The sequence below is a fragment of the Antrostomus carolinensis genome, unplaced genomic scaffold (assembly GCF_000700745.2).
Source record: "Antrostomus carolinensis isolate BGI_N321 unplaced genomic scaffold, ASM70074v2 scaffold9904, whole genome shotgun sequence".
Lineage (NCBI taxonomy): Eukaryota > Metazoa > Chordata > Aves > Caprimulgiformes > Caprimulgidae > Antrostomus > Antrostomus carolinensis.
In genome coordinates, this window is record NW_010310196.1 from 30863 (window position 1) to 58643 (window position 27781).

The following is a 27781-nucleotide window of genomic DNA, read 5'->3' on the forward strand; positions in this document are numbered from 1 at the left end:
CCTACTTGGGGAGTGTCTGACTGCATTGCCTTCTGGAGAGCCTCACTGGCTTCCCTGCCTGTCCCTGAGCGTGTGGCTCTGTAACCTCCAGAGGTTTACCTGCTTGGCAGAAATAACAGCATTTCTACTCAAGCAAACAGAGGTTTAGAGCTGGTTTAAAGCAGCTGGAGCTATGTCTCTTGAAATGTCATCCTTAACACATTTTCTAGGACTTGTTCATATTGAGAAAGAATAGCATTACCCAGACATGTCAAAGTGTATTACCTAATCATCAGGTTTGTTAAATGAATGGCAGTCATTAAAGAATGCTGAACCAGAGCAAGGACATGTATTTTTATCACTCAACCCTTGGGGTCAATGCAGCTCTTGATAAAGGTATCTTATTTCTTACAGAAAGGAAGAAAATACTAGGAAAAAAAAAAAAAAGACGTGGAAGTGGGCACTGAGCAACAAAGACATCTACCATTAAAATAGAATCCAGTTCATTATTTTTTATTACTTTTATTATGTTTACTGCAGGGTGCAGCCCAATTGAACTCATTAATTTGGCAATTATATAGAAAAAGAAAAAAAGGGCCTTAGGCTTTGACTTGCATCCAAACTGCCTCAAATGACAGGCACTACTTCTCTATACCAGCTTTTAAAGAGTGAGTGGGAAGCAGAGAAGGCAATAAATTAACAGAAAAAAACTTCCACCAACATACATGCATGAAGAGAAAGGGAGAGGAGAAATTTAATTCTGATGGTTTTCTGCTTTAACAACCTTAAAAACATTTGAGATGAGAGTATCATATATTTATTTGATAAGGATGTGTTCATTTGATGAAATTCTCTTGTGCTTCTCTATTAGTAAATGCTCCAAAGTGTTGAAAACACAATTTATTCCATTTTTTTTCCTGGATTTTTTTACTAACCTTTACAAGTCCCTACTTGTCCCTCTCCTGAAGTCTTTATCCCTTTCCATTCTGCAGCATGAGATAAAGAGCACCCATCTTGTACCAGATAACTGCCAGGTCTGGGGAAAGTTGTAAAGGCAATACCACTGTCACCAATTACAAAACTTGGGGTCCAAAATTTCCACCTACGACTCATGAATATTTCACACGAGTATCTTGACAAAAAACCAAATTGCCTTGGTTGGCAGGGTAAGTCTATGGGCACTGGGTGCAAAAACACAAGCTGTGAAAATAAAAAGGAATAATTTGGCATCTGTTGCATATATTAGGAAGTGTTGGGAGCAGCACTCACTCTCTGGCAGGGGCTTCCAAACCTGCCACGCAGTGACGCACATTTCTGCAGTGAAATAGCTGAAATCTACGCTGACTTTTAGGAACGAGGCTGGTGAATATGAAACAGCTTCTGCATGTTCCAGTGCTGCTGCCCAGAATTAACACTGTTTACTATCGCAGCCAAAGATTCCTCTGAATTATCTTAGCAGAGGCTTCTGGATGTTATCCTGAGGGTGCAAACTCTCCTGTACTAAGAGGAAGACTTTTTAGTGCACAGTTAGCACCAGGATAAGCCAGTGATCATCCTCTCCGCTTCCCAAGAGCGATCTGCTTGGCAATCAAATGAAAGAAGGGAGAAGGAACATGGTACAAACCTATTAAATTCAGCAAGCCTTGAGAAAAGTGAGCAGTGGGCCCACCTGAACCTCATGAGGTTCAACAAGGCCAAGTGCAAGGTCCTGCAGCTGGGTCAGGGCAATCCCCAGTATCAGTACAGGCTGGGGGATGAAGCCCTGCAGAGGAGGACTTGGGGGTGCTGGTGGACATGAGCTGGCAATGTGCACTTGCAGCCCAGGAGGCCAATAACCATCTCCTGGGCTGCATCAGAAGCATGACCAGCAGGTCAAGGGAGGGGATTCTGCCCTTCTGCTCTGCTCTGGTGAGACCCCACCTGCAGTGCTGCCTCCAGTTCTGGGATGCAGAGGAAAGACAGGACCTCTTGGAGTGGGCACAGAGGAGGCCATAAAAGTGATCAGAGGGCTGGAGCAGCTCTGCTGTGAGGACAGGCTGAGAGAGTTGGGGCCGCTCAAAGGGAAGGCGTTGGGTAGACCTTCTAGCGGCCTTTCAATACTGAAAGGGGCCTATAAGAAAGATGGGGAAGGACTTTTTAGCAGGGCCTGTTGCACTAGGACAAGGGGTGATGGTTTTAAACTCAAAGAGGGGAGATTCAGACTAGATGTAAGGAAGAAATTTTTTACAATGAGGGTGGTGAAACACTGGCCCAGGTTGCCCAGAGAGGTGGTAGAAGCCCCATCCATGGAAACATTCAAGGTCAGGTTGGACGGGGCTCTCAGCAACCTGGTCTGGTTGAAGATGTCCCTGCTCACTGCAGGGGGTTGCACTGGAGGCCTTGTAAGGTCCCTTCAACCCAAACCATCTGTGATTCTATGATTCTAAAATGAGGTGCTTACTGGGAAACTGCTTCATCACCTGCTGACCCCTCTGCCATTACTGAGGTACAGATTTTATCCATGGTCCTTAGCAGAAGAACCATTCCACATCCATCCCACTCACAGGATAACAGGTTACAGTCAGACCCCGATCCAGAATGAGAATAACCCACCCTATGGCACTGAGGCAAGAAAATGACATTGGTATGTGGTGGAAAAAAAGTAGTGTACTGGCAAATTACTTACTCTGGGGATGATTCCGGGGTTAAATTAGACATCTCCTCTGGTGTAGGTACTGCCCGTGCACACACAGCCAAAGAGAGGGAGGGAGAAAAGAAATTGATGATTCAGTACACCTTCCATTTTCTGCTTGTACACCAATGAAACAAATCCGGCATTAAAACCTCTCGCATTTGCCCACTGACTGTGCAGGCTAGTTCTGACATTTGAACACTGGTCAGATGTCTCTGGGTCACTGTATCTAATCAAACACTGCATTTCAAGGCTCACCCTGCCCTTCCTTAAATCATTATGTAATCTCGCGCTGGCGTTTCTAGTTCAGACCCAAACACCGTGCCAGTCTGATTGCTCTACAATTGCTTCAAAGCCCAGCTGGATGCTCTCAGTCACTGCTGCAGTTCCCCACAGTTCTCTGACCATCTCAGACACAATGTCCTTGCCCACCACAGTTCAAAATCTCACTCTTCCATGGCTGTAATCCTCCTTTCCCATGGGATCACACCCCAGTACCCTGTAAAACCACAGGCTGTTGGGATAACTGCTGCTGACATCCGAGGAAAATGCATGTATGTGACTTTGGGTGCCCTCTGCCTGAATGCAAAAAGCCACCTGGAGCTTGAAGAAGAAAATTTTGCACATCTCAACACTCTAGAGGCTCTGAAAACTGAAACAGGCCAGCAAATATGAAACCACTGCCTGTATTAAGGAGATTTTTACACCAATTACAAAAGGAGGTAAAAAAAACATTCGCCAAGATCAAACAAGCTGTGCTTCAGAAGGACAATTTCAGCCTGTTGCCACTGGCTCTCTTTTTCAGCAGAAAGCTCAGCCTGTGGCTACAGAGAGGCAGGGGAGCAGAGCCACAGGGGGAATGGCAGAGCTCTGGGTTTGCTGACAAAACAAGCCGAGAAGCTGAAGAGAAAATTTTCTTGTGTTCCAAGTGCCACAATAGGGACAGTAAGAGCTGTTATGGTTCGAGTGTGAAGAGGGCTCAGGAGATGCTGCTGGAGCAGGTGCAGTGGCACGAAGGAGCCTGCTCGCATGTGCTTTGGGTCAGGGCTGGCTGATGCCACCACTCTCATTTTCAGCACCAATATTCAGTCCTCAGAACATGGAATTTGCAGAGCCACACAGTGGTATCAAATGCCTGCCCAAATCAGAACCCCCCTGGACATTCAAGTGAGTACTCACCTTGCAATTTCCGGCGATGGAAGCGAGGAGACCCCAGGAAACTATTCTTGATAGAGTTGAGCCGTGTCCTCCATGGCATTCCTCCAATGCTGGGGCTGGATGGTGGTGTTGGGTTGGGTGTGCCTGCTGGGCTCTCCTTTGGCGTATGGACAGGTGTCCCCTTGGGGGTAGGGAGGGGACTTCCCCTTGGAGAGGGGTGAGGGGTGACCTGTATGATGGGGATAGATTTGGTGCTTGGGTCAGTACTAGAAGGGAGCAATCTAACAGGAGACATAGGGTTGGTCTGCACTTTAGGAACGGCCAGCTGTGGGTTAAAGCCGGCAGCGGGCGAGCGGCCCTGAGCGTTCTGCACAGGGCTGTTCTGGGAGGAGGGGGCGCTGGTATTGCTGGTGGGGAGTGGGTTGGATTTAGTAGACTGGAGTGGTTTTTCAGCCAATTTGCTCTTGGATGGCAAAGTCTGCGTCTTTGGGTTGGGCTGAAGTGTTGGCTTTGGTTGGAGTACATGTCCAGGCCTGGAGGCGTTCCTACAAGCATCAGGGTCCAAGGAGACTTGGGGTCGGGGAGAGAAAGGGAGGTCGGAGGTCTGAGGGGGGATGAAGAACTTTCTGATAGGCTACGAGACAGACGCAGAGTGTCCATGCACATCAACAACAGTGAAATACGCATAGAGCGGGCGAGCAGAGAAAGGAAAATCCATCCGAGTCACAAAGATGCACCATGTCACAAGGAGACACAAGAGATGGGAGGTGAAGGGGTAGTGGGGGGTTGGAGGGGGGTGGGAGATTTTGCAAAGAAACAAAAACGAACAAACAAACAAAAAAACAAACAAAAACAAAAAGACATGCAGTTAGCTGGGAACACAGCATAATCAACAACAGCAGCAGCGGCAGCAGCAAGAACAACAGTGTCATAACAGGCTTCATCATATTAACCAACCATGTGTCAGCAAAAGAAAACAACAGAAAGAAAAGTGAACCAAAAGAAAAGTAAAAAATAAAACCAAAAAAAACCAAAATGAAAGAAAGTAACCAAGAAAAAAAGAAGAGAGAAATGCCATCTCTCTGGGATTGTTCTGATTGCCCTGCAGTGAGAGAAGCACGATGCTGTAGGGAGGTGAGGAAAGGGAAAGAAGAACCACTCAAGCCACAGACAAATTGAGATGTGCCAAGAATGGGACCACCTCGTTCAGCTCCAAGTGCCCATATGCAAACCCAGCAGAGAGATGGAACTCCAAACAGGTGTGTGATACAGACGGAGCGGCAGGTGATACACACAGGTACTGCACACACCAGTCAGAACCTCTTCCCTTCCTCTTGACCCCTGACTCTGGCTAACGGACATCCCAGTTGCCACCACCCTTTGCAGAAAGAGGGGAGAGGGAGAGGGATGCCGTGTGGGGATCTGCTCCCCTCCCCTGGCCTGGAAGGTTCCACCGCTCAGCGTTCACTTGGAGGCTTCAGAGCACACACCACCATGAGAAAAAAGAGCAGCTCAGGTTGGTGTTTGAGTTGTAAACAGCGACAGCAAAAACTTCAAAGAGGCCTGGCAAACTGGTTTATCTGGGAAGAGATGACACTTCCCAGCAGACTTTATGCTTCTCCCGCAACATCCCTCATCGCATCGAGGGGCAGTTTGATAATTGGAATTTCTGTCATAAAGTCCCAGCAATATTTGCCATTAAGTCCCAATTCTATGGAGGGGGTGGCAGGAGCCATTGTTTTGTAAGTTTAAAAAGAAAAAGACAACTAAAGTTCATAATCCATCGCTGAGTTATCAACAAGGAATTATGATTATTTTTTTTTCTCTCCCAAACAAGAATACTTATGCATGTTTAGAGGCATTTTGGGAAACCATATGTTGACAGCAAACAGCAATACACGGACTTGGGAGGATAGAAGCCTTTTAAAGGGATATTAGCAAGCTAAAAATCACATTTAAAACAAAACAAATCTCCTTACAAAACATTGCTGTTAACACCTTAGATTACAAGTGCTGGCAGAACTGTGAAAATAGAAATCACTGCTCAAGATCTTTAGCTTTGGTCTGCACTCAGACTCTGATTTCTAGAAATTATTACCTATTATAAATTATTTATCACCATTATTATTATTATTATTATTATTATTATTATCCATTCTTAACACCTAAAAGTTGTAATCAAGCACTGTCCAGACATACCATGTACACGTAACCATGCCTCAGTCCCAGGTAAGCACACTCACTAGTGAGTTCACTTTCTGGGTTTGATGGATTACCACAATGTTGCCATATTTTTAAAAAATGCAGAATTTTTTTAGTATTTAAGACTTAATTCCTAAAATTGTTTGCATCAAAGTTTTGTAATTACTTTAAAGAACTTAGGCCACCGAAATTAAAAGAAAATCATTACATCAAAACTTCTGTATTATTATTAGGATTGTAAAGTTAAACTGAAGTCTGCCATGTTGGTAAATTCTGATCAGCAATGAGAAAGGAAGGGGAAAAGATGAGGAAAGTGGTTCATTTATGGAAGTCACTATCAGCATCTGACTATTAACCATTTGCAAATGAAAACAACTGATAAAAGTCAAAGACTGTTGATTGCAAATGTTTCCTTGCAATTTTTGTACCTCGTACATACGACAGTTTGAGAAACAAATTTGAAAGAAATAAAGTCAAATTCAATTCCCACTTAAGCCATTCAGAATCTGAAGGGGCACCCTTAATTACTGGATTTTTAATAATGAAATAAAGAACAAGATTAGGTCTATATTTCAGCTGGTGCAATGGGGAACACCCATTAACAACATCTTGTGAGATTTAAAAACTCTTAGTTGCTGTAGAATTCAGTTCCTCACAGAACTGAACCTAAGCAGCACGTACAGTAAAATGTGCATTTGCTTTTTAAAGTACGTTCTCTTTCAGTAATCTAAGGTGCTATTAGAAGAAGAGGTAAGGACACTTAAGAAAAATTATTTTTATTCCAACATTTCCTTTTAATCGTCAAATTTAACCTTCCTTAGTATCGTTATGATCTGCTGAAAATGCCATCTGGTTGCTAAATCCTTTTGAAGACTACTTAATCAACTGCCTATTAAGAAATAATGGTGAGATACTGCAACTATGAACAGATCTTGTCATCCTTATTCTTTGATGTAGTCCTACTGAGATGTCAGAAATTGATCCCAAGAGATCAATTAATGAGATCAAGATTTAGGTTTGCTGCACTTTATGCTTATTTTGTGCACAAAACTCTTTCCGTGCTCTTTTTCAGTGCCCTTTGCAGTGGCAGCAGAGTTCTCAAACCTCTGCTTTGTTCCACTGACATCCAGGACCCCCAGCAGAAACAAAGAAATGGATCTTCACTGGTTCCTGGCATGTTAAAGACACAGAGGAGACCACAAACACATTTATGGCAGTTGCAAAGCAGGGTAACAATTGATAGGAACCCAGACTTTGTTTCAGACGCTGTGTTTTTATGGACAGGAATTACACACAACGTTACTGGGGAGTTATAATCTTAAATACTTGTAATATTGATGTTGTCTTCATATGGCGAAGAGCAGATGCATAGATGTGTCCATACACTAACACATGGAACACATCCATTTCCAATGGAGGATGGCTTCTTCTCATGAAGTCATGAAAAGTATGTAAAAACTCTCCAAAGCCTCTGGGCCAGACAATGAGGTAACGTGGGTTGCCACAGCTCTACAGGCTTCCTGATGAGGTCTGGATTTTGTTCTTGAAGTGACTAAGCTGACCTTGTTGGACACTAAGAATACTCACTCTTACCCTTAAAGAAGTTACCAAGGAGAGGGAAGAAAACTGTAGTAACTGTAGAAACTGTAGTAACTCTGCAACAGATGTACCAACAAGTATGTTTGGTACTGAGATGGGTACCAGTTGAGTATGGGTACCAGTTGAATATGGGTATTCAGTTGACTATATGGTGAATAAGGGCATGTGAATGTACCTTATTTATAGGGGTTTGAGTGTTCTTTTCCCATCTTAATTAGTCAACTTCTTACTTTCCTTTTAAATGTGCTAGCCCTCAAATTTGTACAATTTCTTTTCTTTGACCTTCTAAGACAAGCTATTCCAAGGCAAAGAGAATCAAGCCAGTTGTAACAGCATGGCTTGGTGCTCTACCGTGACCTGGTTGAAGGTATCTGTGAAATGGTTCCTGGTATTTGGTCTGAAACCACTCCATACACAGACCTCAGCTGGATGTGGCCGTGGTTAGTCACAGCGATGTTACTCTATGTGCTGAGGAGACTGAAAAAGGGTAGGACCACAGTGAGATCCCTGCTAGCTGTGCAGGGAACACGTAGGAGAAATTCTCTGCTTGCATTTGTAAATAATATTTCCCTCACCACCCATGAAAATTTACAAGCTGCCAAGGAAAAAACAAAACATCCCAGCTAAGAGCCACAGCTCTGCAGCAACAGATGTCGAAAAGCATCAAGCATGTGTGAGTGAATTGGACCAACAGATCTTGAAGCAGCACCACTTACCCTTGGACTGCTGAGAGGACTGGTGGAGAGCCCAGACGACGCTCCGCTGATTGACCGAGACCTGAATGGATACAATAAGGAAAACAGCCCTCAGAAAACTTGGACAAGTAATAACCCTGAACACCAGCCACCACAGGCACAGGCATGAAGTGAGGAGGAGGAGGGAGGCTGTCACTGGCGAAGCACATGACTCCTGCCTTTCACTACTGCCACATTTTTCAGTTGTCCCACCCTCAAAAGAAAGAAATGCTGTTGCTCAGGGACGATACTAGAATCCCTTGTCATTAAAGGAGTTGCTATCTTCTTTTTCATCATCAAGCACATGGAAGCTACTACATCTGACCTGCGCAAGCTGAACTGCTGAATTCAAAAAGGACTCTCAAGACATTCATGTTGGTGCTGAAAACTCTTCTGCACGGTGCTGGTGGGCACAGAGTGAGACCCTCTCTGTCATCAGCAACATGGAAAAGCACCATGTGTACAAGGTACAAAGGTAGGGGATTCTTCCAGATATTAAGGAAAAAAACCCCAAGTCTCCATCACCCAGGCACACAATCGTTTCCTATGTGATGACTTCCCACCGAAATCAAAGCTCACATTGGCTTAACCCTTTCCAGCTTCTCACTGATGGATTTCACATCTCTGCTCTCCAGTAAGATTTCCTACTGTTGCATTAAACAAGCCAGGTCTTCTCCATGGATAACAGGTTCCTGCTGTTGTTGATGACTTTACTAACACCAAGATAACAGCCCAAGTGCCCCCTTCCCTGTGTCTGTAAAGGAGTAAGCCCCAGAGACAGCTGCCTTCTATGCTTTTCAAATAGAAAATTGTCTTGAAGACTGAAACACCTTAAAGGAGAGGACTGGCTAAGAACCTAGTTGTTCAACAACTACCATGCAACATATCAGTATGGCAAACCTACCAATGTTGCACCTACAGTAACGGCCATGTGTCTATGAGTACACATATATATATATATCTCTAAAATTTATATAGGTCAGATAGTTAATGTCAGCTCATACATAAGAGAATATAAAACAAATTTAAACCATAAACTGTCTCAGTTTACTCTCTTCTACTGTTATAGAAGAAAACAAAAAAAAAATCAGTTTCTAAAATGGTCTCACAGACAAAGATCACTAAATAAGAGTAGAGTAGTAGAATTATTAAAAAATATGTGAACTGCAAAAGAGGAAATATTTCCAAGGCAAGAGCAAGCTACAACTGAACGCAATAGCAGGTCCTGTTCTACCCTCTGCAGAAACTACTCACTGATGGTTTTCTTTATCTCTCATTGCAGTCTCATTGACAGACTTGCAGTCCATCACAGTAAGTAGGTGAAACCCAGAAACCCAGCCTCGACATGATTTTTTACCAGATTAAATCTAAATTTGCCCCATGAAAATCTGGGGTGCTCATTCTATGCAGAAACATCTCACATTTTTCCTTGTACCCTGCTGCAGTCAGCCCATCATAGTACAGCAGTCAAAAACTAGAAGCTCAGTCTTGGCATTCTTTTGCACTAGATGAAACCTAAATTTGTACCATCAAGATCTAGGACACCCATAAAGGTTTATGCAAAGTAATTTTAAGGGGAGAACCGTCTGCTCTGCTTTTAAAAGGCTGTTTTATGTGCTTCTCTAACTGAAGTAGCTGAGTGCAACACAGATGGGTTGTGCATATGGGAAGTCCATTTAGTTAAAATCTTCCTTGTATGAGTCATCAGGAAAAGCTTCTTCCAAGCCATAAATTACAAGAGGAGCCTATAGATTATCTTAGACAAATGTAGAAGGCATTTAGGTGCCCAGAGATGCAGTTAAACACCTCCTCAGGAGTTAAACTCCCACTAGGAGCTGTTCCCACCAACTCATGATGGTTGTGGTCGGCTAATCCTCTCTGACACTCACCTGAAATCCAGGGTACTTGATTAAAAGTTCCAATCTGCTATTTCCTCTTTGCAATCAGGTGTTTCCAACAGTCCTGAATTCTCCCCTCCCCAACCCCATTGCCTCCTATTTTTTTTTTACAAAAACAATCACACGCGTGGAGGGCAAAACCTGGCAGGCCCCACCTCCCAACTCCCAGTTCTTTATTGGAAGGAACATTTGAAAAAGAGTTGCTGTGTACTGTGCTTTCATCCAGCCTAGGAGCCTGAGGCAGGGGACAGAAGAGAGAGTTAGTGTGAAGTCCTCCTGGAAATGCATTCAGTAGCCACATGATTGCTATCGAACCAGCTTCCTTTCTGCTGCTGATTTACATGCAAAATCCCTAGGAAGTAAAGTAAGCCCTAGAGCAAGTTTTAGTTTGTCCACACTGGAAATCATATATAAGAGCAGCAGAAAGAGTTTAAAGAATCCTGGGTTAATTTTCATTGTGGGGTGAATAGAGTACTGTACATTTTCAAAACTTTCCCCCTTTACAAGAGAGTGCTGGTATGGGATATGACACCCAGACTGATGAGAGATTCCCTGCATCTTCTTCAGTTTAATTAATCTCCCTTAATTTGGGACAGGTTGCCCAAGGAAGTTGTAGATGCCCCCTCCCTGGAAGTGTTGAAGGCCAGGCTGGATGAGGCTTTGAGCAACCTGGTCTAGTGGAAGGTGTCCCTGCTGCTGGCAGGGGGGTTGGGACTGGATGAGCTTTAAGGTCCCTTCCAATCCAAACCATTCTATGGTTCTATGATTCTAATTTACCTTTATAAATGAGACACTGTTCCCAAGCTGGCTGGAAAAACTCAGTACAGCGGCAGGTTCAAGACTCCAGTACAAAAACACTAACAAGCAAAAATGACAGATTTGTCCCTCCCATCAAGATCATCTTAGCTGGGAAATGCCAGAATTCATTTTTTTTTTTAAAAAAACCCAACACATGCACTGCTCCTGTATCTGAGAGTCAGGTGGACAGAACTGGGACAGGGCCAAAAGAAAGTAATGAAAATGTTGCATTATGCTGAAATGCTGTGATGAAAGAACAGAGAGAAGTGAAATTTGTATCCCTCTCACCAGAAAAATGAAAGTGTGAGGCCCTGTAGGCAGCACATGAGTATGGCAGATCCTGGATGATCTTGTGTGGAAAGAGGAGAAAAATATGACATCATCTGATCTCTGTGGCTATGAAATAAGTTTATTTAGGGGGAAATATCTATTAGTGAGTAACCTCCTAAGAGTCTCTACATGTACTAAATGTCATTGGAAGTCTTAAATCTATAATTATTCCAATAACTTAATACTCAATGCAACAATCTAGGAAGCTACGAATGTCGCGTGTGACTCATTTTCCTCTGTGTTTTGCGTGGCTCTATGCTCGAGCACTAAATCAATGGAAGTTCTTGAAAATACAAGCAGAAAAATTAATGCAGCTGCACAGATAAAAAGCGTTCCCTCAAACACAACTGCCGGATTTAGAAACACAAGAAGAGATTTTTTTTAGTCCTTTCCAAAGTGATATAGATGTTTTGTCAAGCCTGGAATTTAAAAAAAAAAAACCCCAACCCATAAGGGAGCTAAGACCCAAGGCTTAGGAGGGGGAAGATGCAGGGGGCATTCTAAACCTGAGGTGGGCACTGAGATCATGGCAGCTTCTCCTCCCATCTCACAGGCTGAAAATGATCTGGAGACATCTGAGCTATGAAAGAAAGAGGCCAGGGACTGAAACAAAATGTGCATGTGTGGGCTGTAGTTTGTAGATGGCTTTATACCTTATTCAATCTATTTGACATTTCAAAGCATCAAAGTTAAAAGGTCCTTTGTTTTAAAGTAAATTTTTACTCATTTTAGCCAGCTGCTGTCAAAGGGGAAGCCATGCAGGGCCCAATTCATGTCAGACCAGTGGTCTCTTACTGGTGAAACTGAGGAGCTGGGATCCAGTTTCCAGCTGGTTTCAGAGAACTGCAGAATTTCTTGAGAGCTGTTAAGAGGTGAAGGGCTGAAGCCTCACCCTGCTCAGGTGTAGGCAGAGAGAAATACATGAAGGAGAAGCACAGCTGACCTGGTAACTGTACCACACATGCAGGACAGCTAGAGAGCACCTCCAGACAGCCCTTCACTCAGGTGCATCTCCAAGAGCTTCAAACAGCCCATCTGCTAGTTCACACCAGGAGAGCACAACGGCTTCACAGCCAGCGTTAAACACTGGGTCACATTTGGCATTTGTTTCTTTGAATAGTCATCTAATAGAAATTTTTCTTACAATCAAAGGGGAGTTTGGTACCTTGTTGCAGTCCCAGCAGAACTTGCTTTCATAGCAGAGTTTAACCAGGATGCTGAATGCAGCCTCTTAGCTGGCCAAGCTGGAGCCACGCTTCCAAGCAGGGGAGCCTGCAGCATGCATGCAGTGTGCAGTGAAGCATCACACCTGTGTCCCTGGGTGAAATGCCTTGGAAAGGTTGAATTGGTTTGACTCCATGTGTAGTTTTGAGAGTCATTCCCAAAATATCCAGCCAACCTCTTACTCGCTTCAAGCACAAATCGAGTGGAATTTGATACTACTCTTGGCTTGCTCACTCAAATCAAATGAAATATTCTAAACTGTATTTCAGGGGATGAGATCTCTGAAAATTATCTGAATTAACAAGCAATAGGTGAGCAGTCAGCCATTGTGTGGTACAATATTTCATCACCATCACTCTTGGGTGTCCAAAAGATACAAACTGTGCTTCCTTTCTCCCTGATCTAGGGAATATGAAGAGATGCTTCACTGTCTTACAGTCCCAACAGTGAAAATAACACTAACGCTAACACCTCTTCCTGGGAATACTTATGCTTAAGTCAGAAGGTCTACTCGTGGTAGTAACTGCTCCTAAGATTAAACCTTACCAAGAGTACAGAGAAAGGAGAGCAGGTGTTGGTAACACACCTCTTCTTTCTTCCAGCGCACACAGAGGGTGACGTTAAACAGCACCTTAAACCTTCCTTAATTGGCCAATTATACTAAAACTCCATTTATAAATGGTTTAGAAAGAATTAATAAATAGTAAAGCATGCTGCAAACATGAGAAGTAAATGTTACTGGTGCTAATTGGCTTTTTCAATACGCACCCCCTCAATAAGCTTTTGCTGTAGTCTGTAGTGATCTACTGCAATGTTTTTATTAAATAATTTCTTAATAAAATATTCTCCTTCTGTGAAGTATTTATAAATGGAACGTTAATTTGAAGCATGACTGCATTCCTAGTTGTACCTATATCCTCTTTATTGAAAATAAAGAGCTTTGAAGATATATCTGTCTCTAGGGCCATCTGTTCACCTCTTAAGAAAACATTCTAAAAAGGAGAGGGAATACCCAGCATTTTTTTAATAACACGGACGAGATTCAGCTTCGTCTTAAAAAAAAAAAAAAAAAAAGAAGAAAAAAGGATAAATTAGGATCAAAATTAAATGGAGAAGGGGGTTTCATTTGCAGAAGGTGTCCTGGTACCTGCACAGTGTCTGAGGATAATTCTCTGTGCCCACAGATATTGAAACATAGAGACAAACGAGAAAAACAAAGAACCCCAAATTAAATTACATGGAGCGTGACTCCAACGTAAAAGCACGCAAACACACACAAAAGCACCCAAAATGCTCCTGCCCACATCTCTCTCTCTCTCTCTCCCTGCTGTAAAGCCTTGTTCACTGCAGTGTATCAGCCTGGACTGTATTGGGAAAGTGCAAATGAAAAGCTTCTCTACAAGATACAACAGGTCCCGCAACAGGAATAATCCAAAACTAGAGCTTACCCCAACGGATCAGCACTCGCCATCCTCGGAAAGGGAAAGTGAGGAGAGAGGGAGAGAGAGAGAAAGAGAGAGAGAGAGGGATGTGGAGGCAGGTGGAGAGAAGAGTAGGAAAAGCAGAGTGAAATACTGTTCGGAGAACTGAACGGTCATAATCATTGGCACCGGTGCCTATGTCTTCCGAGACCAGGAACACTAGGGGGACAGTTTCATTTACACGAAAATCACTTTTGTCCTGCTCACAATATTGCAGACACATCCAACATCCAACTTGGGCACTGGGGGATATGGAGAGGGACATACTAAGGCTATAAAAAAAAAATCCCCAGCCCAATCCCAATCGAAGCAGTCAGCAGAGCAATGGAATTCATACCTCATGCTGCATTTCTTTTCTGCCTCTTACATAAGGCACAGTTATATTAGACTGTTTTCAAGGAAATTGTTCTTTTTGTCCCCAGTTCGCTCAGTGTCGTGTCCCTCTGTCCCCCAAGCTGGCCTGGTAAGAAGTACTTTGGGTTTTTTTTTTGCCACGAATGAACTGTGAAACATATTGGTTATTAAAGCATGCATTTCTGAGCCAGCTTGGGAGCCCAGGGTACAAGATTGCAGCTCAAGCTGTGAATCTGCTTTGATACTGGCTTATTAGTCATGATGGTCTTATAGTCAGGAATTCAGATCAGCTAGAACATACCAGCTCAGCAACCCAGCACTTATCTCTGTGGATGCCATCTTGGGCTCCAGGATCTCATTTTTCATTTAAAATAAATTCAGTCTCTGGGTCTTAAAGGTTGCAAAGGAAATCTTTCAAATGTGAATGGAGAATAAATCATTGCTGTGCTGAAAAGAGTCTGAAACAGCAGCTCTAAAAGCAGAATGAATCTCCGGCATGTTGACTTTGAAGCCTAGCCACAATCAAAAACTTCAGTAGTCTTAATTTTTCACTACTAACCAAAGCATTCAAAATTGAAAAGAATAGTCAGGTTACTAAGTTTTTAGGGGTGCAGGTAAGCAAACTCAGGAAGGTCTCACCACCTTTTCATATTAACAAAGATGAATTAGGAAAAAAAAAATAATCTGGTGTGTTATTAAGCCAAATTATTTTCAAGTCGGGTGCACCACTTTTTTCCCCTCTCTGTCTCTTCCTCTCTCTCTCATCCTCTCAATTTTCAATAACAGGCTCCCAAGCTGCCAGAGCTACTTCTGGCTGGGCGAGGAAAATCCATTCTCCATGAGACAGTCACCAACAGAAATGCCAAATTTAATATATGCCCAGTAGATTTCACAGTTTATTGCTCAGTGCAACTAGCCATGCTTCCGCTTACATCAACATTGCAAATGCTGGGCTGTGCAATGCAAGGCAGCATCTTAAGGAAAGTTAAAATTAAAACATAGGATAGAAAGAAAAAGCTGTTGTGCTACGTGTTGATAGAGAAGTGGAAAGAAGCATTACATAAGTTCTTTTTCATGTGTTTGAGTGACACTCCATTTGTGTTTCAGCCTGGAGTGCAAATTTGGGCAGTATCTAATTCATATTTATAGAAATCCATATATATGTATATATTTAGGGACAAACGCTGTCCTCAATCGTACCCGTACCAATCTATCTACAGTGATGTAACTGAGAAGAGCAAATTGACACCCACTGTATATTGGAACGTGTGTGTGTGTGTATATTTATACAGAAAATACACCCATATTCACACATGCAGAATATTAAAATGTAAATAGAATGGGTGCAAGAAGGTTGATTAATTTTTCTTTCAAGTCATTTCCCAACAGGGAAGGCACTGAAGAGGTTAACAAAGAGAATGGAAAGCAAATTGACAACAGGGAAAAAAGGAAGAGGGAAATGAGGTTTAAAAAAAAAAAATGAACAATCCCAGGACACAATAGACCCAGAAGCGCAGACAAGTGCATTTCCTACAATACTGAAGCAAGTGAACTACGGAGCTGCAGCAACCCAGATACAGAAGAAGAGAAGCACTGAAAGAGGGGGTGAAAGTCAGAAAGAAAGAAAAAGAAAAGGAAAGGGACAGTGGCCTCAGCTACTAAGACAACCATGTGCATCTAGAGGGAAGGGACCCTTAAAGATGCAGTATTCCTTTAAAAAAGAAATCATAAAGTTGGATAATTAAACACTGGCCAAAAATTTAATGGCAACCATGATTAGCTGTCCCCATTTTGCTGGGGTTCTCTTTGCTGCCTACTCCTTCCTTTCATGTGGCAGATCCAGAATCCAGGTCCTCTCACTTTCTACCACTGAGGTCCTTCATCCTGACTCTTAGAAGTGGGAGGGAGATAAGACCACAGTGAATGTGATCCATCCAAATATCAGCCTGGACCTTCAATGAGAAGGACCCTGGGTGATCTCAGGCGGTGCTCTAACCTCCTCCTGTACTCTGAAAAGTGTCACCTTTGAGAGGGAAGATGAAATGCCCATGTGTATTTAAGAAATTCCCCCAGCCGTTACTGAAGGGTCATTTCCTCTGCTCCTAACGCAGCTGGAGCAGCTGCTAGAGAAGGACAGAGGGACAACAAATGGTGCTGGGAACATCTGCTGAAAGCCTCTTCTCCTGTCACAGATAATATTTCTGCACTTATCTTACTGGACCTGACTTTTAATGATTGTGGAAAAGCTCATCTTCAGAGCAGTTTCAGTCTAACTTTTAATGCAAGAAGTGTCACACGTTCAAGAACAGAACTTCTGAATAGGGGGAATCAGAAAGGAACAGGAATTTCCATGTCTATGGTAACAGTCCAGGAAAGCCCAGCCACTGAAGACTGTGTAACCCACTCCTTCTTCATGGCTCTGAAGCTTAGAGGTTTCTAACAGTTCGGGTCCAATGCTTGTTCCTATCTCGGCATCTTAAAGAGGGTGAGGCACAAACTCTCCTGCTGATGCACGACGTTGTTCACTGTGGCAGGCTGAAGACTTGACACACTGCCCACAAAGGACTGCCTCAGCCTGGAAAAGGCCAAAACAGGGGCTATCCCTCACACGTCCTACAAGTCTCCTAAGGATTAAAGGCCACATTTATCTTAAAACAAAAAAGTTTCTGTTAAAGGGGAAATGGAAAGAAGAATGGTCTGCCAAGTCCATAGGTTCCTTTAAGGAGTCCACTGCTTCCCCGTTTTTGAATCATATGGAACACTCCTAAGCTTTGGGTAAGTTAAGTGTTTGTCCCAAATGTATAAGGATTACATTTTGATGAAGAATTATCCATTGGGATGCCAGAGAACGTCAGAGAAAAATTCTCTTCCTCTGAGACCCAAATTTTAGGAACATATCCACTAAAAACGTTTCCAAAAGTCTAAACTTTTTGTTGATGTTGTTCATGGACCCACATGACTCCACTTAAAACTCCCTAAATCTGGTGGCCTGCAGGTCTTTCATTGTGCCTCTATTCAGAGTTGGAGTCACCCTTTCTGTTATTCTTCACCATCTGCCACTCAAACTGCTAGATTGGAACAACATTCCAAAAACTCTATCATCCCTGATCATCCTTTCCTCTTGTGTTCTCTGGTGGGGCCTGGGTAGTCTTAAGGAGTTTGTCTCTTACCTACAAGAATCTCATATTTTGCTCTGTCAGACAGGATTTACAGTTTCCTACCACTGTTGTCACTGACTCAGTTGTGCTGCTGTTTCTAGTGCTGTGAGTGGAGCACCCTGATCTTTCCTAGTATTTTATATTCCAGTCCTTCCCAAAGCACTCTTAGCAAATACATCTACCTTCAGCAACCTCACTCATGGCAGAACTGAACCAGAAGTAGCAGTAGGATGAAATTTTAGTGGGGAAAAGGTTGGTACAGTCACAGGCTGCAATGGGGATAGCCTCAAATGAATGGTGCTGTACAAAAATCTAGGTAGTGTGGGGCTGTAAATATCCCACCCTCTTGGTTTGTCTCTACAGAGAGAAGAGCTGTGTCCCCACACGGAGAAGGTAAGTACTGCATCTTTAAGGTCTCAGCAGTGAGGTAGAGGAGAGGAACATATTGTCAGTGTTTATACCTTTCTTCTTTGTTGAATTTGGGATTGGCTTCAGAGATATCCAGGCTTTTACTGAACATTGTTTTACTATGGCAGGAACAAAGCGAGAAAACAGAGTTACTAGTGTGGACATTTATAAAAGAGAGTCACCTGAAGCAATGCTGGACACCCAGCTCCCCCAACCCATCCTCCCCTTTTAAGCAAAGCTCTGAAAAACCTTTCTTTTACTTTCCAACTATAGCTCAAGCCTACACAGTGAACTGAAGTTCATTATCTCCCCCGACTGCTGAGGTCTAAGATTACTTCCCCCCCACAGACTTCTAAACCCTGTTCTCCTTTATCCAACTGCAAACCCAGTTACCATCTACTTCGTTACATTGTCCAGGGAAAATAGAACATGCCTGAAGGCACAAATGGCAAAGAGCTCATTACTCAGACTTTTCTTGAAGACCTCAACACTAAGCACAAGCTGGGAAAAGGTTAAAACTAGACCATATTGCCTCTTAGAGGCACAGTAATCCATTTTGTATTCTAATTTGCAGGGTCCATTACCACTGACTCCCAACTCTCCTCCCTGTACTCAGTGTATACAGAAATGCTCTTCTTTATCATCCTGGGTCTGAATCCCTGAAACTCCGAAGCACAATTCCCTGCTCTTTGCTAAAGGGGCAGCTTTCTGTAATATGTTTCATGGGTAATATGCCTCACTGTTTCACAGAACACTGCTTCCTAATGTTAGCTGATCTTTCATGCAAGCTATCCACTTCCAGAACCTGAAGAAAATGAATAGTTAATGAAGCCCATTTTTGAACAGTTTTTGGACTCTCAAAGCAGAGCTGCTGAAAATTTCTGGCATATCCCCAAGGGATTCTAGCTCCCATGGAATTCTGCGTAGTCTGTGTGATTTTGGCACAAGGGGCAAATTATCTGGTGTTAAACTAAGCTCAGAACCTACCTCTTTTCTTTTGACATTTCAGTGAAATACCAGATAGTCTGAGATGTGGATACCACAACAGCAGAAGCAATTAAGATGTAATAACGAGCCTGTTTAGTTGGCAACTAGCAGGGAAAACCAAGAATTAAAACTTTGTCGTCACTTTAAGGGTGGCTGGTGTTTGTGCATACTAACTGGCCATATACAAAGACCCAATGGAGAACACTTGGAGAGGTCAGCACAAGCATTTCAAGGAGTCTGTAAGCTCAACAAGCAGCCTTTGTGCCGAGTTCCCCATCTCCATTATCCAAAACTAAGCCACTGAAGGACTGTGTTTTGCACTTACTACTTGCACAGCCTGTAGGGTTGAAGGCTGCCAAGTTTCCAATCTCAGTGGAAAGATACGGCCTTGAACAAGCCAAGACAGACACTTGTAGAGTCCCCGCATGGTTACCAAAGGTACAGTTCATCACACAGACACATAAACCAGAGGTTGTAACATAAATTCCCTGTATGCAAGCAAACATCTGTTTACCACTGGGAAAGAGGACAATAGGACTTAATCACAAGACACGTGGGTGTGTTCTGCCCGCTGGTTAGAACAGTATCTCCTCCAGCTCAAGAAAGAAGCAATGGCTCTGTGTCCCCAGATGTTTACCAAAGTCATCTCTGTCTAAACAGGAGACCACTTTCCATGGTCCACCTCCCTGTCTTCCTAATAGTTATCTGTTGAGACCAAAAAATGTCATTCTTAAGAAAACACCCACCCCTGGGATCTAAGCCCCTACTGCTGTAAAATCCACTGTCAGTGGGTCATTTCGTGGAACCAGCCACTGAAAATCCCCCACTCTTGGTGGAAGGTGCTTGTCATTTTGTTCCTGACTGTTCTGACAGATGGTGGCCCATCAGCAATGCATCGTCCCCAGACAATCCCCATGCAGTGGTGTCCGTTAATGAAGCCAGTTCACGTTATAAACAACTGTGCTGCCAGCAACAGAAAATGTGCTGTTGTCATCTGTGGATGTGGATGGGATGAATTATGGAAGCTCACACATAGAGTAAAATAACATCTTGCCTTTAACCCCTTCCAAAACAAGCGCTACCAAGCCCATCATCATCAGTCATGGTGCTATTACATCCCTTTCTCCACCCTTAATCACACCTTTATGTCCAGCCCTGAGCTGTGGTATGCATTGCCCTGTAACTCTTGGGTGCCTGGCAGGTTTCAATTCCTCCTTAAACCAAAGCCCTTCTTTTCTGCTGTGTAGCCTGGATATGTCTCTGCTCTGAACTCATCTCAGATCTTTAGATGTCAGTTGTTTCCTCACATGCAGAATTGAGTGAGACATTTAAAAGCCAAAGAAATATTTTGGATAGCAACAAACAGCTTTGCCTCTTCAGACTTTTGAATCCAAAGCCAAAGCTGAAAGCTGGAAGAGAAGGTTTCAGCTTTCAGAAAACTTTGTGATCCATCTAACACCTCCTATTTGTTCCACCCAGTTGGACACTTACTGTAAACAGCTGCAGAGTGGTGGGACTCACAGGCAGACTTGGGGTGGGGGAAAGTGATTCACCTCACTCTGGCTCGGGGAGCTTCATGGCCCACGCATCTACCAGGTACCAGATTAAACACTTCAAGCTGAGTAAGGTGTGAGCAACTGTTTTGTCAGTGTTGTGTCAGTGTTTGAGGCCCATGAGGAACACTGAGCATACCCTGTCCTGAACACTTCCTCTGCCCAGACCTCTCATCAAAGCAAACCACATATTCAAGACAGGTTTCCAACCTACACTACGATGAAAAATCTTTATGGCAGTGTATCTCAAGGCCACATAGCCAGTCTGAAATAAGTCCTAGCAGATTCTGGAAACCACCACTTTTTCCTCACTGTAGTCAGAACTGTAACAGTTGCCAGCAAAACTTTCCAGTAATTCTAGGGGCCTCTGGATCTGAAATTATTTCACGTTCTTCACCCAGTTCTCAGTCATCAAAGGGAGTTTCTGGGCACAGCAGGCTCTTTTTGAGCAGATCTTAATGGCTGAACAAAAAAATCGTGTCATAAAGCTGAAACAAAAGTTACAGCATCATCAGCACACATGTATGGGAAGTGTTCTTTTATATTAATTGATTTATGCAAGTGTGAATCCAAATGCACATGCCTCCCCTAGGCTAGTCAGAGACTGAGGAAACAACTTCCATGGTTCACATAAGTGAATTTCCACAGCTCGCTCACTCTCCCGGAACCTGCCTTGAGGAGACACCATTTTCCTCTGCTGTTTCTCCACAAGATCGACACTTTCTTTGATAGAAAAGGGGCAAAATTATACAGATGCCATCACTTTACAGGCATGTGCTAATTTATGTGGGTCAGATGCACGCTGGCTCTGACAGCACATTTTAGAGGAATCTACAGATGCCTGAACAGGGCTTTCCAGATTCAAACTGTTCTGATACGTGGAGGGTGCGCTTCATCTCATTTAACTTTGGGTGCCCAAAAGTTGGGAACCGAATCCAAGAGAGTCATCTAGATTCCTGTTGTGGGCTATGGAGACAGAGAAGAAGAACCTGAGGGCAATTTATCCCACTGAGATTGTTGGAACAGAGGAACATATGTATCTGAGACCTTTCAGAGCCCTCATCTGTCCCCACTGCCTAGAGTGACAGCCTGTATCATAAGCCTAGACTGAATGCCTACAATTAAGAAGAGGTGAGGTGAATCCTGCCCAGAGGATGTGGTGGTTTCCTGCACAATAGCTTTGAGCAAACAGAACCTTTAAGCCCCTGGCAGGACTTCTGGTCCTGTGTGTGGAAGTGCTGCTGGCTGTCAGATCACCTTGCAAATGTACTTGGAAGTTGTAATGAGTGTTGGTGTGAATAGAAAAGCTCCACAGCTCCTTTGTAGGTATAACATAAAAGGGGGGGTAGCAAACCCAGAGAGGCAAGACTCCTGCGTAAAGGAGAGACCCACCTCTGTCCATGTTGTGCCATTTCAATAGCTCTGCGAGCAGGGACCGGGGAGCCGCCGTCTGTCACGCTGAGAACCTCCATCGACTTCCTCTCCGGCCGCCGCTTCCCATGTCTGTTCAGCATCGGGGAGTCCACACGCTTCCTGGGGGGATCTGTGTGAACACAAAGAAAACGCTGTCAGCTGAATTCGGCTGGGACCTACCTCACACAGGCTGGTGACATCCCCTCTCAACAATCTCACACCTCCCCTACAGAGACAGGTATCTTCAAGATGGAGGGGTGCATTTGCAGTCTATCCCTTCTTCCCAATTTGCAAACATTAAGACTGAAGTTGCAATCCATCTGCAGAGAGAAGGAGTTCTGCTACTGCCCTGGATGCACGGGCACTGTGAAATAAAGGTACAACGATAGCATAGCTCGCAGAAATTACTTTACAAAGCTGCTAACAGGATGCCAGCATGGGCTACAGCACAAGCTGTTAGCCAGAGTACAAACCATCTAGGGATCCTGTGTATGTGCTCCAGTTGCTAGAGCTTGCCTTCAATGTCCCTGCTAGCTAAGATTAAATGTGACACAGGGACACGAGTACACTCTGAACTCAGAATTGCATTCTCCTCTGAAAACATACTCTTTTTTTTATATCCTTTAGATGAGATCTCAGGTTTTCCCCACTGCTTTTATATTTTTACTCTTTCAGTATTACAAATTAAACATACTTGTCTACCTGAGATGAATCTCCAATGAGAGCAACTAAAATTTATCTCAGAGGTCATCATACAGCTTTTACTGCTATAGCAACTGAAGTGCTTTACACTTTTTATTGTCTAACGTTTCTGTGAGGCATTGAAGTGCAACTTTCACTTTCCAGAGTGAAAACTGAGGTAGAAGAATGAGATATTTAAAGGCAATGAATGCCTAAAAGTGCTGACCAACGTCTACTGAGGTTCCGAGGAGCACCTAAAAGAGCTCTGAAAAGAGTCTTCAGATATCAAACTGCATTGCAGAAAGTGACTTGCCAAACCATACACCCCTTCATGGTGAAGCAGGGAACAAAATGCAGACCTGCTGGGATGTTTATTACTAACATCTCTCATGGTATCAAAACAGTAAAAAGGAGAAAGGCAGAAGAAAAAAAAATACAGAGGGATTTTCTTTTCTTTGCTTGCGTTATTTCAGTTCCCTGCCTCTATTTATAGACATATTGTTAATTTTAGTGGAGAGTGACCACCTGGAAAAAAAGGCATCCTTCACCCCTGCAGTTAGAAAGAAGCTCACAGTGCCCAGCCCCTAAGGCTTCCTCCTCTGCCAGGATTCCTTTGGAAAACCAGAAATATTGCATTTGACAATTCTACCACTAGTGCCTAGGCTGATGGTATTATTTTTATTACCCTGCCCTCGTCACACCCCCCACTGCTTGTCTCTTCTCTCTCTCACATCATGTTTTTTAGAACAAGATCCTTTTAAGGCAGGGATTATTCTTGAAACAATGTGCATGAACAAAGGCAGCTCAAATGCAAATGGGCTCGTGATAACAACTGACCCCATTACTGTATAACACAAGTATTTTTGTATTAATAGTAATAATGGTCCTGTTAATAATTAATTAGGAAAAAGCAGTTGTATCTTGCTCCATTTCAAACTATGTAATAAAAGGTAGCAGAAAATACTAGTAGGGGATTAGGAAAAATATTTAGGGCATGAAATTGAGGGAAAAAGAAAGGGAGATAAACCTAACAGAGCAGTTATACTGGGTGACTTCAGCTGCACGTGTGTAAGTGGTCAAAAGTAAGCTGGGACAAGGTTTAGACATTTCAAACTCCTGCTTCTTCAACCAAGTTCAAAGAATGAGAAAGGATTCATCCCGCAGGACAACTCCTGGTATCAGAAGTGTGACCAGAGCCAAGTCACAGCGACAATGTAATTACGTTCGGTATCAACAACAGTTGCTAAAAGCTTTGCAGGGTGCTATCAGGCATTAGAGAGGAAGGTGGAAGAGTGCAGTTTAAAGAAAGGGAAAAGAAGAAGGAAGATGAAGAAAAGGGCTAACGTCAAAAGGATGGAGAGGATAGAGATGAGTAAGCTCAGACTGCATCAATGCTAGTTAATAATAGAGTTTAAACAAGAAAGATGGAAAGAGGCAAGGAAAACATTTTATAAACAGGTATTTTAAAAGGCAATTTGATCCAAGCACATTGAAAACAGGAGGAGACTTTAGCAAATGGAAACTTGGCTGAGTGACACTTACAAAAGGGACAGGTTAAATATAAGGTGGACATTAAAAGACAGGGAAGAAGGAATTTGAAGAGGAATTAGCTAAAGTCTTGAATAACAGTGTTCTGAAAGCTTGAGAGAAGGACAGTAGCCAGAGGGACCATGAGGGAATCAACAGAACAAGTGAGGAGGAGAAGGGTTTCACTAACAAGCTAAATGGTTCTTTTCTATCAGTCCTTGCTGCTCAGGATGATGGAAGATATTGATTTCCAATCTATATTTTAAACTACCAAAGACAGAGACTAAGCAAAAAGAGCAAGTGGTGAAACACACCTATAAATTCAACGACAGCAATTCACACAAGTTAGATGGAAAATACATCCAGAAGCTTGCATGAATGTGGTTGAGCTTCTAATAAGGGTATCTGAAGTCTAGATATGCTAAAGAAATAGTTAAATACAGAGCCATCCTGCCAGAAAGACTTAAGGGGTGTCATATAAAAGCACCAGAAGATTTTTCAGAAGCAGAGGAATTAAAAACAGGAAAATCTCCAGTGTTTGCCCTTCTCTTCTTGACTCTCTGGAAATATTTCACATGGCAAAAAAGAAATAATCAAGTCCTAGTCTGGATCTGTGATAGCTTTGAGGATGCATTTTCCTTTTATTTCACATCAGAAAAATGAAGCCATTCCTGAGGATTTTTACGGTGGAACAGAGAATTGTGTAGGTAATGATCCAGTTACAAAGGCATCCATCTGGAAGGTGGTAAATAAAGGTTCAGCTTCTGAGTTTGGATGAGGCACCTATATCCTGTACAGCTATTCTGACCCAATCTCTTGTTCTCTGGTTTATTAAGAAACTCCACCCCACAAAAGCCTTTTCCTCAAGGAGACATTAGTTGACATTAATTCATTTTACTGAGACATTTCTCATTTCTATGTTTTCAAGTAAGGAAAATGGAGCTGGACTCGAAAGATCATGAAGGTGGCCCTTCCTTGGCCCTTTGAAGGGCCACAATAAGGACGCCAGAAAAGAGTGTTAGTCTGAGTTAGCCATATTTTTATTTGCATCCATCCCTTCTGAGACCTGACATGCAAAGAAAAAGCAAAATACTCTGAGATACACTTTTTCTTTTTTTTTGGCAAGAGCTCAGGCAATGCACAACTCTCATGAATGTGGTTTCTTCAAGCTGCTATTATTAATCCTGCTACTTTTTCCCTGCTCTCCTCTGTTTGTGCAAGGCCATTGCTAATGGCTAATGATGAGATATTCATCAGAAGCATGATTGCTCTTAATTAAACCTTGCCCCATGTTCTCAGAGATACTGCTGGGAACAGAGGAGGTGGGAAACCCTCTGTGGAAGAGGAAATACAACCTACAAACACTCAAAGAACAATGCTCAAAGAGTCTAAAATGTACCAGTGAGGCACAATGATACATTCAGAGTAGTGTTTCCCTGTTGAGGAACATTTTCACTCCTTGGACAAAAAAATTCAAGAGTGGAGCATAATATTTCAGTTCAAACCATGAAAAGAGTTTGGCATGTGGAAGAGAGATCTATGACGTATTTAGGGCATAACTATGCATTCACATTTACATGCTGGATATGAAGATTCCAGAGTCACCTTGCTTCTTTTCTTCTGACAAAAGCATTTCTAAAACAAGATGATGGTGTCCTTACATTGCAGGATAATCTGTCTGAGCCAAAAGCTGATTAGTAAAGTGCTAGATGACAAACTACACTGAGCAAGGGGCTTTTGACCACAGGACCTGTAGCTGGTACATCTACCCATCTTCATCAAGATCCCTGCTAACATGCTCTCTGTAGCTCCATCCAGGTAAGAGTTTAAAAATTGCTGTGTTAACTAAGAATTTCCATCTCTTTTCCCATAAAAGAGATTTCCCAGCAAATTATGGGGCCTGGAGCCTGGAACTTCGATAAGGTAATAATTCAACAAAGAGTTAACAAACTTACAGTTCAATTTACTGCTGCCCCATAGGCACGGGAGATTCCAGGCTTTCCAGTGAAAATAAAGAGCCCTTTGCTTCTAGCTTTCAAAGTGCTGAAATACAATACCTGAAAATCACAACACTCCTGTGTAAAAATGCTATTTCAGGTCATTGATAGAAGTGACTAATCCTTTATCAGTTCAACCTTTGTCACTCTGCACAGCAAGAGTCACTTACGTTGTTCCCTCCTTAGGGAAGTATTTTCCCTGCTGTCTAGTTCAGTTTAGCCCTTGGTGATCAGCAGTACCCTAAAATACCATTGAACAATTCTTCAGGAATAAAGTAGCACAAGAGCTTTATAAGATATATAATCTTAATGCATATTAAGCTTTTAAAATCTTTCTAAGATAGTCTAAAAACATCTGTGGTTGAGGTATGTACTATAAACAGGTAAGTTTTTCATACTTTCAACAGTGTATATATTTACCCACAGAAAAGAGAAAGTGTCCCTCTGTCACTTCATGGGGTTAGAAAATTCTGCCACTAGACTACACTGCTTCTAAACCTCATCTGCTTGCACAGAGCCAGCTTGGGGGTTCACATGATATTTTTTAAGATCTGGTTCAAGATCATCTGGGATGTTTCTGCACTGTGCAACAGACACGTCCTGAAATAAGGAGCCTTTGAGATTCACCAGAGAACAGACCTGCCTGCCTGCCTCAGGCTGAGGATTCTCACCAATGCTGTACACTGTTTCAGTGGGAAGGTAACAGTGATGCTGGGTTTGGGTATATATTGAAAAAAAAAACCAAACAAAACCACAATAAAATCACAAAATGGTGAAGAGGAACCAGTTAAGATGGGTTCATGGTGACAAAGGTCATATCTGTAGTACCTATTTCATTTCTAGGGGGAAGATCCTCATCTTCATGACTAGGATACCTCTCCTTCCGGTCAAGCAGAAGAAAATAAATCATTTTCTCTTGGTTTTCTCTGAAAAAAAAAAAAGAAAAAAAAAAGTTTAAATTTGAAGAGAAAAAACCACCAGCATGTAGATAAACCTTTCTCATCAAACAGTTACAGATATTCTAAACAAGCTGGAAATTGTCATGTAGCTGCCAGCTAGATACACAACCCACAAAGCTTTTGAGAACCTCGCTGTCTCCAACAAGCAGCTAGTGAGAAAAGGAAACACAATTCCCATGTTATACACACAGAACAGAGGCACAGGACAGGTGAGGTAACGTGTCTACGGGAAATCCATACCGAGAATGGTAGCAAGACAGGTCTCCTCAGACTCTAAGTGCTCCTTCTACAATGTGTCCCTCTTAACACCTCAGGAAATAACACAGGCTCTCAGGTGTAAGCTTGAAGTAAATAAAAACTTGCCAACAAAGGCATATCCAACAGAAATAACAGCAATGCTGCCTCCCATCTGGACTGCACGGCCCATCTTTTCATGAAGTGACCTTGCCTGGCAGCAGGGGAAGAGACAGCACCGTGCCTCCATCGCTGGTCAGGCTGTGAGCTTCTGACACACGGCGCAAGAAAGGCTCAGTGGTGGGTCCCACCACCTCACTGGTCAATGAGCAGCCAGAGGGTGAGAAGTTGCTACTGGTCCCTCCCAGTGAGAGAGACATGTTAAAATGATCTCTGCCTCTCTCCAGGTTTATCAGCATCCCAGCCCGTGGACACC

General features: G+C 42.9%; 1 protein-coding gene across 1 annotated transcript in view; it reads right to left on the reverse strand.

Annotated features, from left to right (window-relative positions):
* BRSK2 (BR serine/threonine kinase 2) overlaps nt 1–27781 on the reverse strand; it is a 163662-nt gene that overhangs the window by 26976 nt on the left and 108905 nt on the right. The window contains exons 11-17 of the mRNA XM_029084586.1: nt 26981–27078; nt 21927–22077; nt 18048–18113; nt 14042–14065; nt 8326–8386; nt 3830–4037; nt 2645–2693 (exon numbers count right to left, since the gene is read on the reverse strand). Coding sequence (XP_028940419.1) covers nt 2645–2693; nt 3830–4037; nt 8326–8386; nt 14042–14065; nt 18048–18113; nt 21927–22077; nt 26981–27078 — 657 coding nt within the window. The remainder of the gene's footprint in view (nt 1–2644; nt 2694–3829; nt 4038–8325; nt 8387–14041; nt 14066–18047; nt 18114–21926; nt 22078–26980; nt 27079–27781) is intronic.